This window comes from Ursus americanus, chromosome 5 (genome assembly GCF_024610735.1).
Source record: "Ursus americanus isolate L20-20 chromosome 5, mUrsAme1.1.p, whole genome shotgun sequence".
Lineage (NCBI taxonomy): Eukaryota > Metazoa > Chordata > Mammalia > Carnivora > Ursidae > Ursus > Ursus americanus.
In genome coordinates this window covers 43,303,137-43,319,037 of record NC_142131.1, presented here as the reverse complement: position 1 = coordinate 43,319,037, position 15,901 = coordinate 43,303,137, and the positions used below count along the sequence as shown (strand labels likewise).

The 15,901-nt window shown below is 41.2% G+C and overlaps 1 protein-coding gene across 1 annotated transcript in view; it reads left to right on the top strand.

Annotated features, from left to right (window-relative positions):
- Positions 1-15,901, top strand: part of RAB3C (RAB3C, member RAS oncogene family) — a 272,590-nt gene that overhangs the window by 208,925 nt on the left and 47,764 nt on the right. Inside the window, exon 4 of the mRNA XM_087861892.1 lies at positions 8,820-8,944. Within this exon, the coding sequence (XP_087718018.1) occupies positions 8,820-8,944 (125 nt within the window). The remainder of the gene's footprint in view (positions 1-8,819; positions 8,945-15,901) is intronic.

The window sequence follows — 15,901 nt, the reverse complement described above, 5'->3', positions numbered from 1 at the left end:
TCAATGAGCATGATTCTGAGCCCCTCTAGCTGGTGATCGGACTTTGCCTAACGCTCCTCTGTTGGTGGTAGACATCGAGAAGTCCACAGTAGTCAAACCAAAGCCAAATATTGGGCATTTGAACCCCTGATCCCAAAAATGAGATTAATCAATTTTGATGGCAAATTAATCTCTGTTCACCTCAGCACAAATGCCCCAGACCATGATTTTAATCAATTGAAAAAAGAAAATGGTCTCCATTGGCTATTTAAGCTTTCAAGGTAAGGGTTTTTAATAATCCCCTAGTAATTGTAAAAAAATAACATTTCCTTGGCCATTCAGGCCATGGAGGAGGTTACATTAAAATAGTTCCTTTTTTTTTTTTTTAATGTTTTTTTATTATGTTAGTCACCATACAGTACATCCTGGTTTTTGATGTAAAGTTCGATGATTCATTAGTTGTGTATAACACCCAGTGCACCATGCAATACGTGCCCTCCTTACTACCCATCACCGGTCTATCCCATTCCCCCACCCCCCTCCCCTCTGTAGCCCTCAGTTTGTTTCTCAGAGTCCATAGTCTCTCATGCTTCATTCCCCCTTCTGATTACCCCCCCCTTTCTTTATCCCTTTCTTCCCCTACTGATCTTCCCAGTTCTTATATTCCATAGATGAGAGAAATCATATGATAATTGTCTTTCTCTGCTTAACTTATTTCACTTAGCATTATCTCCTCCAGTGCCATCCAAGTTGCAGCAAATGTTGAGAACTCGTTCTTTCTGATAGCTGAGTAATATTCCATTGTATATATGGACCGCAACTTCTTAATCCAGTCATCTGTTGAAGGGCATCTCGATTCCTTCCACGCTTTGGCTATTGTGGACAATGCTGCTATGAACATTGGGGTGCATATGGCCCTTCTCTTCACTACGTCTGTATCTTTGGGGTAAATACCCAGTAGTGCAATGGCTGGGTCATAGGGTAGCTCAATTTTTAACTTTTTAAGGGACCTCCACACTGTTTTCCAGAGTGGCTGTACCAACTTGCATTCCCAACAACAATGTAGGAGGGATCCCCTTTCTCCACATCCTCTCCAAAAATTGTTGTTTCTTGCCTTGTCCATTTTTGCCATTCTAACTGGCGTAAGGTGGTATCTTAGTGTGGTTTTGATTTGAATTTCCCTGATGGCTAATGATTTTGAACATTTTTTCATGTGTCTGTTAGCCATTTGTATGTCATCATTGGAAAAGTGTTCATATCTTCTGCCCATTTTATGATTTATTTGTTTCTCGCATATTGAGTTTGAGAAGTTCTTTGTAGATCTTGGATACCAGTCTTTTATCTGTAGTGTCATTTGCAAATATCTTCTCCCATTCCATGGGCTGCCTCTTAGTTTTTTTGACTGTTTCCTTGGCTGTGCAGAAGATTTTTATCTTGATGAAGTCCCACAAGTTCATTTTATCTTTTGTTTCTCTTGCCTTTGGAGATGTGTCATGAAAAAGGTTGCTTTGGCCGATGTCGTAGAGGTTGTTGCCTATGTTGTCCTCCAGGATTTTGATGGATTCCTGTCTCCCATCAAGGTCTTTCATCCATTTGGAGTTTATCTTTGTGTATGGTGTGAGAGAGTGGTCAAGTTTCATTCTTTTGCATGTAGCTGTCCAATTTTCCCAGCACCATTTATTGAAGAGACTGTCTTTTTTCCACCGGATGTTTTTTCCTGCTTTATCAAAGATGAGTTGCCCAAAGAGCCGAGGGTCCATTTCTGGGTTCTCTATTCTGTTCCATTGGTCTATGTGTCTGTTTTTGTGCCAGTGCCATGCTGTCTTTGTGATCACAGCTTTGTAGTACAGCTGGAAATCCGGCATTGTGATGCCCCTAGCTTTATTTTTCCTTTTCAACAGTTCCTTGGTGATTCGGGGCCTTTTCTGGTTCCATACAAATTTAAGGACTATTTGTTCCAGTTCTTTGAAAAATGTCATTGGTAATTTGATCGGGATAGCATTGAAAGTGTAGATTGCTCTGGGTAGCATGGACATTTTAACTATGTTAATTCTTCCAATCCATGAGCATGGAATATTTTTCCATCTTTTTGTGTCTTCCTCAATGTCTTTCAAGAGTGATTTATAGTTTCTAGAATATAGATCCTTTACGTCTCTGGTTAAGTTAATTCCAAGGTAACGTATGGTTTTTGGTGCTATTGTAAACAGGACGGATTCCCTAATTTCTCTTTCTTCAGTCTCATTGTATGTGTATAGAAATGCAACTGATTTCTGAGCATTGATTTTGTATCCCGACACATTACTGAATTGCTCTATAACTTCTAATAGTTTGGGAGTGGATTCTTTTGGGTTTTCCATGTAGAGTATCATGTCATCAGCGAAGAGAGGTTGACAACTTCTTTGCCTATTTGGATACCTTTTATCCCTTTTTGTTGTCTGATTGCTGTTGCAAGGACTTCTAGTACTATGTTGAATAATAGTGGCAAGAGTGGGCATCTTTGTTGTGTTCCTGATCTTAAGCGAAAGGCTTCCAGCTTTTCCCCATTGAGAATGATATTTGCTGTAGGCTTTTCATAGATGGTTTATATGAGATTGAGAAACGTACCCTCTATCCCTACACTCTGAAGGGTTTTAATCAGGAAAGGATGCTGTATTTTGTCAAAAGCTTTTTCTGCATCTATTGAGAGAATCATATGATTTTTGAATTTTTCTTTCTGGATAAAATCTATGACGCTGATAGTTTTGCGAATGTTGAACCACCCTTGCATCCCAGGGATGAATCCCACTTGGTCATGACGGATAATCCTTTTAATGTACTGTTGGATTCTATTAGGATCTTGTTGAGGATTTTGGCATCCATATTCATTAGGGAAATCGGTCTGTAATTCTCCTTTTTGTTGGGGTCTTTGCCTGGTTTGGGAATCAAGGTAATATTGGCCTCATAGAATGAGTTTGGTAGCTTTCCTTCTGTTTCTATTTTTTGAAATCGCTTTAGGGGAATAGGTATTATTTCTTCTTTGAGTGTTTGGTAGAATTCCTCAGGAAAACCGTCCAGGCCTGGAGTTTTGTTATTTGGAAGGTTGTTTATCACTGACTCAATCTCTTCATAATTAATTGGTCCTGTTTAAAAAATCAATTTCTTCCTGTTTCAGTCTTGGTAGTTTATAGGTTTCCAGGAAGGCCTCCATCTCTTCCAGATTACTTAATTTATTGGCATAAAGCTATTGATAAAAGTTTCTAATAATCCTTCCAATTTCATTGGTGTTGGTTGTGACCTCCCCTTTTTCATTCATAATTTTATTAATTTGGGTCATTTCTCTATTCTTTTGGATAAGTCTTGCCAGTGGTCTGTCAATTTTATTGATTCAAAGAACCAGCTTCTAGTCCTGTTGATCTGCTCTACTGTACTCCTGGTTTCTAATTCATTGATTTCTGCTCTCATCTTGGTCAACTGCTACCTCGTGCGTGGATTAGGCCTGTCCCTCTGTTGCTGTTCCAGCTTTTTGAGGTGAGAATATAAAAACTGCATTTTAGATTTTTCTATTGAGTAAGGCTTGGATGGCTATGTATTTCCCCCTTAGGACTGCCTTTGCAGTATCCCAAAGGTTTTGGACCGTTGTGTTTTCATTCTCGTTGGTCTCCATAAATTGTTTAAATTGATTTTTGATTCCTGGTTTATCAAATCATTCCTGAGCAGGATGGTTCTTAGTCTCCAAGTGTTTGAATTTCTTCCAAATTTTTCCTTGTGGTTAAGTTCCAATTTCAAAGCGTTGTGGTCTGAGAATATGCAGGGAATAATTTCAGTCTTTTGGTATCGGTTGAGGCCGGTTTTGTGACCCAGAACATGGTCTGTTCTTGAGAATGTTCCATGGGCATTAGAATAGAATGAGTATTCTTTGGTTCTGGGATGTAGTGTTGTATATATATCTATGAGGTCCAACTCGTCAAGTATGGCATTCAAAGCCCTTGTTTCTTTGTCAATTTTCTGCTCCGGTGCTCTATTTCTGATAGTGGAGTGTTGAGGTTCCCTACTATGAACATATTTTTATCTATATGTCTCTGTATTCTGGTTAAGAGATGGCCTGTGTATCTTGCTGCTCCCTTGGTGGGGGCATATATATTTATAATTGTCATATCCACTTGTTGGATACATCCTTTAAGAATAATATAGTGCCCTTCTGTGTCTCTAACTATACTCTTTAGTTTAAAATCCAATCTGTCTGATATGAGAATTGCTACCCCAGCTTTCTTTTGAGGTCCATTGATGTGAAAGATGGTATTCCATCCATTTACTTTCAGTCTGAATGTATGTTTAGGTTCACAATGAGTCTCTTGTAGACAGCAAATGGATGGGTCATGTCTTTTTATCCAATCTGCAACCCTGTGGTATTTTCTGGGAGCATTTAGGCCATTTACATTGAGACTGATTATTGAGAGAGATGATTTTAATGATGCCATGTTGCCAGTAAAGTCTTTGTTTCTATAGATTGTGACTTTCTGTTCTGTATCACTCTTGGGGCCTTTTTACTTTTATAGAACCCCCCCTTAATATCTCCTGTAGGGCTGGTTTCGTGGTTACGAAATGACTGGCGATTCTGGAAGGTCTTTATTTCTCCATCCATTCTGAATGACAGCCTTGTGGATAAAGAATCCTTGGCTGCATGTTTTTATCTGAAAGAGCTTTAAAAATGTGCCCCCCCACCCTTTCTCTCATTCCAGGTCTGTGTAGACAGGTCTGATGTAATTCTGATACCTTTGCCTTGGTACGTGAGAAATTTCTTTGCCCTGGCCGCTTTCAATACTGTATCCTTGGATCTAATATTTGCGAATTGCGCTATGACGTGACGTGGCGTAGGTTTGTCATGGGTGAGCTTGGGAGGGGTCCTCTCTGCCTCTTGGACACGGATGTTTGTTTCCCTCGCTAGATTAGGGAAGTTTTCAGCTACAATTTGTTCAAATATCTCTTCTAGACCTCTGTTTTTCTCCACCCCCTCGGAGATGCCGATGATTCTGATATTGGAACGTTTCATTGAGTCAGTAATCTCCCGTAACCTACATTCCTGTGCGTGGATTGTTTTGAGTCCAGATTCTATTTAGTTTTTTCTTCTAACCCATCCTCCAATTCGCTAATACGTTCTTCTGCCTCAGTGACCCTGGCCGTCAGAGCCTCTAGTTTTGCCTGCATTTGGCTCATAGAATTTTTAATTTCTGCCAGATTCGCTCTCATTTCTGCCCTTAGAGATTCTATATTCTCATTAACATTTTTGTTAATATTTTTTTCAAGTCTACACATCATCTTAACCATTGTTACTCTGAATTCCATTTCTGATAATTTGGTTATATCCATATCCATTAGTTCTGGGGCAGAGGCCACAGACTCACTGTCTTTTCTTTGCTGGGGGGGGGGGGGGGGGGGCGGGGACTTCTCCTTCTCCTCATTCTGATGAGGAGAGGTTGCGGGGTTGTCCAGAGCCCAAATTATTGACCGGGACCCAGGCCATGCGCCCTTGTTTTATAGGGATCTTAGGGATGTGGGCTTCTTGATTTTTCAGCCTGCCTTCTGGGGGAGGGGCCTGCCACGCCGATACTCAGGCAGCCCTGTTTGGGTGGAGTCTCCGTGTCCCATGAGAGGGGGGATGGGCACACTGTGAGCCGGTATTTCCAGGCTTTTGTTCTCTGGCGGCTTTCCCTGGCAGTTTGCTGTGTCTCTTCTGAGAGTCAGAGGAGCAGTGGCCGAATCTCAGCCTCTGTCTCAGAACAGAGGACTTGCGGACCGTTCTCCACTGATGTTCTGGCCACTTTAACTCTGTTTCTGTTGGTGCTGCTCAACCCTGCAGCGTCCCGGGATGTGCGCCCCACACCCGGCGTCCCAGCCCTCACTTCCAGGGCCGGCGCGTCTCTGTCCTTTGTGTTTCTAACACCGCCAGCCGCCAGCCACCCCCGCGTGCTCCTGGCTCACCGGTTTCAGTCTGTTCTCTCGCGGGTGCCGTCCGCGAGTCCGCCCGCTCCCCCGTGCTGGTGGCTACCGCTTCCCGCTTCCCGGCGCCCGAATGGGGAGGCTCCCGTTTATCTTCCGATATCTGTGCGCGGTTTCACGGCTCCCTGCTTCGTACCTCAATACTCAGTGCTGGAGATGTTCATTTGTAGAGATCCAAGTGTATCTTCCTGCGTCTCAGGCTGATTCCGTGGATGTTCAGGCTGGTCTGGTACCTATCCAGCTCGAATCAGGGGACCGGCTGAAAAAGGGGTCCCCTACTCCTCCGCCATCTTAACTCCTCCCCCACATAAAATAGTTCTTAAAAACAAATGGAAAGGGAATGGTTTTGTTACAGTCATGGCTATATATTCATATATTTTTACAAATTGTTAGGTAATGGGGAATGTTGTGTATGCATAAATGTGTAACTCATCACGGTAGACGAGGACCCCATGGGTTATTAAATCAGAAGTGAAGGGCACCTGGGTGCCTCAGCTGGTTGAGCATCTGACTCTTGGTTTCTGCTCAGGTCATGGTTTGGGGTCATGGGATCAAGTCCTTCATGGGGCTCCACACTCACTGGGGAGTCTGCTTGAATTTCTGTCTCTCTCTGTCCCTCCCCCCCAAAAAATAAATAAACCCTTAAGAAATTAGATCAGAAACGAGATACTTGTATATGTTGAACGGTAGAAGCAAGCATTCCATCAACTTGGCTTAAGAGTACAAATAAGCTGGCCAAGTTGTTCCTTCTCCACATTCACAAAGGTACACCCTGGTTAAGTTTGCACAAACAGGGTGGGGGAGGATGCGTTTGCCTAGGTCCAAGGAGTGACCTAGTTGCGTCAAGCAAGCATTTATCCTGTGTAAACTCAGAAAGCCATGTGTTTATATCCTAGCCTCAACCCCTTCCTTACACAATGACATTGTCCTGTGACTCCCCTCTCAATAACCTCTTTCTGGTGATTTGATTTCTAGGTGTGTGCAGGGTAGCTTTGTCTTTTAACATAAGGGCTTTCTACCTAGATTCTTGCCAGGCATTGGCCAGGCCTTGGTTAATAAGACCTATAGGAGCAGAGGGATAATTTAAAAATTACCTGAAGAAATCCAATTAGATTTGAGTTCCTTTGAAGGAACCTTTGGAATGTCTTTTTTAAACTATTCTAGCACTTGAGATTTAAGGTGTAATCATGCGTAGCATGCAGTTTACACCTTGATTCACTATGAATGTATCATTTTTCATAGACCGCACACATAAGCTGAGGTGAGAGAAAATTAGCGTTCTCAGTGTTTGCTTTTATTTTCCCAATTTATGATACATGCTGACTCTCCTGTTGCTAGAGGAATGTATTATTAACTTAAGTATCAGAATTAGGTCGTGTCTCCAGGTTTCTCTGATAAAATATACCATATCTCTGAGCTGTTCACATGGGACACAGAGTATATTTCTCCAGCTATTTTAATCTTATTTGAAAACCTGAACTTGGTTCAGGGAAATGCTCTGAAATAAAACACTATCTGCCTTGTAGCTCTATCCTTTCTTCTCAGAAGGAAGAGACAGTGATCACATCTGACTGAAAGATCTCCTGCTACAGTTGAAAGCTATTTGTTTTTATTCTGTCTTGACGCTGAGAGCAGACTGTCGCTATTTTCTATTTAATACTCTTGAAATACTTGACAATTGCTAGTAGAAACATTTCTAAGTTTCTCTTTTTGACATTTTACAGATCCCTTTCTTTAAACTTTCATCCTCTTTATCAACAGTTTATGTCCCGCTTTTGACCACCCATTGAGTGGTTTATCTTTCCCGCCTATGCTCCATTGCTGTTCTCAAATAAAAACATGACCAACATAGAGGGAGGATTAAAGAACATGGCCTCCTTTCAGCTGTTTCTCTAAAATGACAACAAAGGCACAAGAATGTGACTTCTCAAACTTAGAATAAGTAGTAAGAGCACAGGCTTGAGAACCAAACTACCTGGGTTTAAACTCCTAATCTGCCACTCTACTAGCTGGCTGTTCTTGGGATGATTATTTAACCTCTCTGTTTCGTTTCCCTCAAGGGTAAAGTGGGGATGGTAAGTGAGATTCCTCTGACTCTGAGCGTTAAGTTAATGTAACCTATATGAAGTATTTAGGACTATACCTACAAATAGGAACTATAAAAATTGTATCTCGATTTCAACATCAGAAGTTGGCTGTGTGCATCATGACCCATACTAGAAGCTAATTTGGAATTCTAGATACCCTGCCAACAGTAACTTAAAGCCCCAGCCCATTACATTGTCATTTTGAGATGAACCTGGCATTTTTCTCTTGATATAAAGCATGAGTATATTAGTTCTTATGATTCATTCTTTAAAATCAACATCATCCCCGTATCTTCTAGGCCCTAATTGTCCTAGCTCTTTAAGTAGTTATCGTCACAAGGGAAAATGGTGTTTTTTTTTTTTTTGTTTTGTTTTGTTTTTTTTTTGTGGTGGGCTGTAAAGTGAACAACCATCTTGGATTTCCAAAAAATGAGGCATTTCTAGGAACATGGGATTTTTACTGCAAAAACTGGGAATGTCCTGAGCAAACCAGGACGGTTGGCCACTCCAGCTATAAAGATACTACATAAGGTGCAGGTAAAAGGGAGAAAGGAAAAAACAGTAGTCCTATTAATACCACCAAATAAAAAAGAATTCTTGGTGCAAATATTCGCCGAGGATCTGAAGGGTGAGATTGCCCTGAAATCATTCATTCTAAATATCAGGCATCGGGGCTTCATTTTTTGCTATTACCATCGTCTGTAGGACATACTGCTTCTCCTTCATTCTGTGTTGTGTTCTCCTCTGATCATTTTTTGCCTTGTGTTTTTCTTTTAGGTCAACTCAGATCAAAACATACTCTTGGGATAATGCCCAGGTTATCCTGGTTGGGAACAAATGTGACATGGAAGACGAGAGGGTCGTCTCAACGGAGAGAGGCCAACATTTAGGAGAACAGCTTGGTAAGTGATACGTTAACAAAACACAGAGCTTGGTCATTATTTGCAACACTGCACAGAGTCAACCTAATTGCTAGGACGGCTTAAGGAAGAGACTTTCAACCTTGCAGTAGAAGCCAAGATATCCTCGGTAAGTAGTAAGTGGGTTTCCTCCCACTTTGTGTGGTACTATGAGAATCCGAGCATAATTACAAAAGCAAAATAACCAGAATGTTAATCTAGTATAAGGTATTCGAATTCTCATTTCATGAGAAACACAGGCTGAGCCTTGCCTGGTATTTCTTCATTGTTGTTTTCTTCCTCCATATACAGCATCTTGCATTGAGTGAGCATTTTATTATCATGTGTGATTGTCGTCCGGTTTCTTTTGGAAGTTTAGTAGCACAGGATAGGTCACAGTATAGATCCTGGGACATCACTGACAGGCCTTGCTGCTCTTAAAAACGTCTTTGAGACTCCATCTCCTCATCTCTCAAGAATATCATGACCCAGGCCTTCTTTACCACGTTTTTGTAGATAAAACTAACCAAGGTAAGAAATGGGTATTAGAGAGCTTTAGAAATCACATAGCCCTTTTAAACAGAAAACATTGTATCTTTAGAGAAAAATACTGGAGTGAGTAGAGTAGAGTTTTGATGCACAGGAGGGAATCGTGATTGAGTTATTAGTTCAGGGCCTTTACACTGAGCACCTGTGATACGCCCTGTACGGTGTCAGATATCACGGGGCGTACAGAAACGTATGATTCATTGTCCCTGGGCTCAGGTTGCTTTCGGTGAAGTGAGACATCAAGAGATCCACAGAAAAAAGCAGAAACAACCAAACAACAAAAACAGGATAATTATCTAGGAGGTAGATGCCAAGGGGAAAGCAACAGGGGAATGGAGGCAGACCAGAAGAGAGGTACCAGGAGGTGTGGGAACAGAATGGGGCAGGAGGCAGGTAAAGCTCAAAGAAGATGGGACACCTGGAGAAAATATGGGTGGAATTGAGCGGAACAGCTAGAAAGAGGTGAGTGATGGGAGGACATAGAGATCATCAGGGTTAAATGCCAAGATAAGGCCTGAGTGGACCCTAAAAGAGAATAGAATTTGAAAATCACAAACAGGAGAGGAAGATTTATGAATAAAGGGCACAGTGGAGCAAGGACATTGAGAGGAGAGTGAGTAGAAAAGTTGGGACCTAGTGTAATACTACTGAAGTAGAGAGCGGATTCGAGGAACAACTGAAGCCCCAGAGCAAAAGAGCTGGAATTCTTTTTTTTTTTTTTTTTTAATTACTATGTTCAGTTAGCCAACGTATAATACACTAATTTTTGATGTAGTGTTCAACAATTCATTAGTTGTGTATAACACCCTGTGCTCATCACAACACGTGCCCTCCTTACTCCCCTTCACCCTGTTACACCCCCGCCCCCGAAACCCTCAGTTTGTTTCCCGGAGTCCAGTCATGGTTTGTCTCCCTCTCTGATTTCTTCCCATTCAGTTTTCCCTTCCTTCCCCTATGATCATCTGCACTATTCCTTACATTCTTTTCTTCTTCTTCCTGCTCCTCTTCCTCCCCTTCTCCCTCCCCCTCTCCTTCCTCCACACACAACAGAGAACATCGAGGTATTCTTAGCAGGGCAGAGTCTGGCTCTCCAGCCTTTTTGGCCAGTACCTGCAGTGAGAAATATGTTCAAGCCAGCAACCCAGTGCATACAAATGTACGGAGAGAGAATGAAACAGAAGTTTCACAAAGTAGATTTACCCTTACTAGATGAGATGTATTCAGATGTTTTTCTATCCAATTCCCTTTCTCCTTCTATCTTTTAATAGTGGCCTCACCTACTGTTGATTTTGGGACCTAGTGATGGGCCTCAACCTACAATTTGAAAAGCACTGCTGTGATGAAACTTTGAGATCAGTCTGCTGGTCCTGGGCAGCACATATTGGAGAAGCACAGACCCTCTCAATGGGTCACAATTGGGTCACTCTATCATGTGGTCATCCCATAAAATAACTATGCACAGTCCATTCTGAGAGCTTGAACATTTCCTTGTGACATCATCACGCTCATTGGACTAAGGGCTGTTACCCGATGACCACAAGAACACTTCCACCAAATGTTTGTGAAACTGCCCATGAGAAGTCACACAGCTGATATCTGGTCTCTCTGGTTGCTCTTGAGCCTTTAGCATTTCATTTATAGGGGCTGTCCCATTCTATCACTTTAACAATGTTTTTATTGAAAATTCTAAAAAACTTGGCAACTCTTAGCAAGTCAAGGTATTAGGATTGGAGAATAGATCTCCAAGAGAGAAAAGAAACCTAGGAGAGGGTCGGCAGGGTGTCTTCCTGAAAATATCTCCTTTCCCTGTATTTTCTTCACTAGTCAGACATATGGCACATTGGGGGTGGGGGAACTGCTCCACAGATAGAAATTGTCTCTCTCTATATAAATCTGAAAATTGTTTAGTTCAAACAAAAATGGATTGAAGGCAAACAGTGTTTAATGTCACCAGTACAAAAGAGCCAGGTAACTGCATAAATTCCTCACTACTTTAACAAATTACTTGGGTGTTCAGAAGAGCAGGTTATGGAAGGGAACATGAGAATGATGGGAATGACTCAAGAAGGTGACCTTCTTAGAACGAAGCCTGGGGCTGGCATCAACACGAACCCTGTTCATGCAATGCAGAGCTGTAAGAAAGTCCCTGAAATTGTGAGGCAGAAATGTTTTAGGATCCTGTGCAAGTTCTTCCAGTGGTTTCTAATTGATTTTTTTTCTCTCTATTTAATATAACCCAGCAGTTGTCATAGCAACCAACAGTTGTGCATTCTTAGAGTCATTTACCTCCATTAATGTGGTTTGTTCTCATGACTGCACACACTTCTACAAATGATCATGAGAGACCATTTGTATGGAAATAACCCACTCTCAAAACCTGAATGTAAAGATTTTAAAGGTCTTTGCTTTATTTTTTAAAATTACTAGTGAAACTCCATTGTCCGGAATTCCCTTACATAGACACAGAGGTTGGGCACTGTTTTTGTGTGTGTGTGTTTTTGTTTTTTTATTATGTTAGTCACCATACAGTACATCATTAGTTTTTGATGCAATGTTCCATGATTCACTGTTTGCGTATAACACCCAGTGCTCCATGCAATACGTGCCCTCCTCCATACCCATCACCAGCCTATCCCATTCCCCCACCCCCCTCCCCTCTGAAGCCCTCAGCAGGCACTGTTTTTTAAACAACATTTCCACATTTTAGTAAATGGTTGAAAATAAACGTTCTATCAGTCTGCTTACAATTAATTCTCCATTGTGGATAGTTGCACCCATAAAACATTGGCTAATCCTAGTGAGGGTATTTGAAGGAACTGAGCTGTAACTCAGCTCTTTAAAATCCTTGTATGGTAGTCACCCTTGTCAGTCCAACTTAGTTCACCAAGCATTTACTCAGTGTTCACAGTGTGTCAGCTGCTGGTAATACCATCCCTACCTTCCAGCAACAAATACAGAACCTGAGCGAGCCTGTACAGACAGTGAGTGTTTTCCTGGCCTTCCCTTTCCTCGTTGTCTGTTCGATTTCGCCCTTCGGTTATGTCCTCCTTGTAGAACTTGGCCTTCTTGGCTTCCACTGCACGATGCCCTCTGTTCTTCTCCCTCTCCGGCCATCCATCTGTTTGCTTGGAAGATCCCTCCTCTTTCTCCTTCTTGCACTTTGACATTCTTTCTGAGGCCCAGCCCTCTTCATTATCTTCCAGCCACTTCCCTGGTAAGAACTGCTGCCACAGACCATGGCAACCCAATCTTTTTTTTAAAAAATGAATTCCACTACAATTAGCCTACAGTGTTATATTAGTTTTAGGTATCAACACTTCCTACGTCACCCAGGCTCACCACGCAAGTGCATTTCTTAATCACCATCACCTGTGTCATCCTTCCCCCACCTGCCCCCACCTTCTCTCCAGGAACCATCACTTTGTTCTGTAGTCTGTAGTTAAGACTGTTTGTTGGCTTGTCTCTGTTTTCCTTTGCTCATGTGTTTTGTTTCTTAAATTCCACATATGAGTGAAGTCATATAGTATTTATCATTCTCTGACAGACTTATCTCACTTAGCAAAATACTCTCTAGCTCCATCCATGTCATTGCAAATGACAAGATTTCATTCTTTCTATGGCTGAATAATATTCCACTGTGTGTGTGCATATACATACGTACACGAACGTACACACATACGCATCACATCTTCTTTATCCATTTATCTATCAGTGGACACTTGGGGACTTCCATAAAATGGCTATTGTAAATACTGTTGTTAAAATAAGGGTGCACGTATCCCTTCGATTTGGTGTTTTTGTATTTTTTGGGTGAACACTCAGTAGGGCAACTCCTGAATGGTAGGGTAGTTCCAGTTTAACTTTTTGAGGGGCCTCCATAATTTTCCCCAGTGGCTGCACCAGTTGGCATTTCCCCCAACAGTGACAACCAAATCTTGTTCTCGTCCTGCCCTCTCCCTGAAGCCGCAGGCTCCTCTGTCCTCTTCCCGCCAGAGGGGTGCACGTTCCGTGCGCCTGCGGAGGGCGGTTCCGTAACCACGTGCAGCTAAATCGGCCGAGGTTCTTGCTCAAGTGCACGTCGTCAGCCCAACACAGTCCTGCTGCGTTACAGTTTCTGAAGCCGAAGCCCAGGAATCTACATTTTTAAGAAACTCTCTCTTTCACACAACACTAATTTCAGAATGCTGGCTTAGATGGTGGCAAGTATTTGGAGAGGATAGAGAATCGTCTCCAGAGCTGAACGTTATCCTATAGCTCATATTATTCTTTCAGTGCATGTTTTTAACATCTGCTACAGATGCATGTACCTGTAACAATATACAGGAAAGTTTTAGATTTGTATTTTATCTAAGCAACAAATTTATAATATGACAATAATCTAGATATATGTACAGTATTGTAACTTAAGCTTTAAAGGTAAAACGGTTTAATATTAAATGAGAAAAAATAGAAATAATTAATATTTTCCTAAAATAGAAGTCACTCAAATAGAAATAAGAACAAATAAATTTATTGAGGGGAAGGGATTTATAGTGCCTTGAAATAATAGATGAAAGGATATTTGAACTATTTTTGGAAGCTCTGAAAGGGCAAAAAGTACAGAAATTCTGAAGTTTGCCAAAAATGTAGTCAGAGAAACAAAGACTGCAGATAAAAAAAATTGAGAAGTGATTTTTTTTATAAATTATTTGTAAGGATCCAGTTTTGAAATGTTCTTAATTTGCATTAATATTTCTTTTAAGTCAAATAATAGATACTCTCTTTTACTCTTCAAACAACTGTCATGATATTATGTGCATGTATTACTAAATTCCAGACCCATCTTTCCGTCTTGTCCAGCACAAAGACGCCATGGGGATTTCTGACAACTATAAAATATGTTAACACTTGGCCACTTTTCCAATCTTTAAAATTTGCTTCTCATCTTGCCATTGTGATGACGTATTGTGTTTTGATTATCCATCTGACAGATACTTATTAAACACCCACAGTGACATCAGGGAGTCATAAAATATGTATTTTTCTGTTCTGAAGCTTAACATGTGGACTGTATATCAGAAATATAATCAAATATCATGAATATATAAATTAAGCAGCTGGAAAACATCAAAACAAGTGCAATTTGAAGAGTGGAGGAGGGGCACGGAGTTGTATGAGTAGATAGTTGCTTCTGTTTTGGGAATATGAAGACTGACAAAATACATTCTGCCTGTGCCCTGAAGCACACTGATCCGATGAACACCGGCTTAACTGGGCCCTTCAAGGGAATAATCTGTTGAAGTGGAAAGAGGTAAATTAAAGACAAATAAATGGAAAAGGGTACTCCTTCACATCACTAAGACTATACTAAAGGAACTGACTGGGTGAAGGCAGGATATATAATTATTTCTTAAAAGGTCTAGATAAGTCAAGGAAGATCCACCATGGCATTTCTGTCGCATCCAGGATAAGAATTTAGGCACGTTGGTCATACTGCCTCATATGCCTGATATCACTGGTAGAGACAAGTTAACTGAGGTGAGAGGACCACCATTATAACTCATTCAGGGAGGTTCTACGTCCTTGGATTTCAGTGGCAGTGCTTCGGTTTCCTGCTCAGTCTGCACAAAGCCAGGGTTGCCTAACTTGAGAATTCTGATTCCGGGATCCTCTAATCTGCTCTGCTCCTATGAATCCTTTAGGGGCAACCACTCTTGTCTCTTACTGCCAACTCAGGAAAGAGAAAGCAAGGCAGGAATTGTAACAAGAAATCATGTTGCCATGGGAACCATGAACTTGTGGATCCACGTGGTCTGACCCTAAGCAGCCAAATTCTCTTCATATGTTTCTTATTGAAGATAATTATAATAGTAGCCTCATACCTTCTCTGACCTCTAAGCTCATTCATGAATCACTGTATCCTTAGTACAACCTTGATGTACAGAATAGGTCTTAAATGAATTTAGTTTTCTATTTTACAGTTCAGGAGGAAATTGGGTCCTATATAATAGTAAGCCTATTAAAACTCTGTTCCTGGATGCCACAATCTTCCTGTGATCTACAGACTTCCACTGGACGATGCCATAAAGTGACTACATCCTTGTTAAGGATACATTCTCTTAAATGCAATCTCACCCAAATATGTAATTTCTCCTTTCAACAAATGTCCATCTTTCTGGAGTCTCTTCCAACGTTAGTTTATTAGTTTATTAAAAGTGGAAAATTCTTTAGTCATTCTGTGCTTTATAACCTCTGAAAATTATTGCCTTACTCTTTGAGCCTTAAAACTGACAACTGAGACAGCACTAAACCATACAGCAATTTCTTAGTACCTTTAGAACATCAATTTACAGGGGTTCCTGGGTGGCACAATCAGTTAAGCATCCGACTCTTGGTTTCGACTGAGGTCAGTGTCTCAGGGTCGTGAGATAG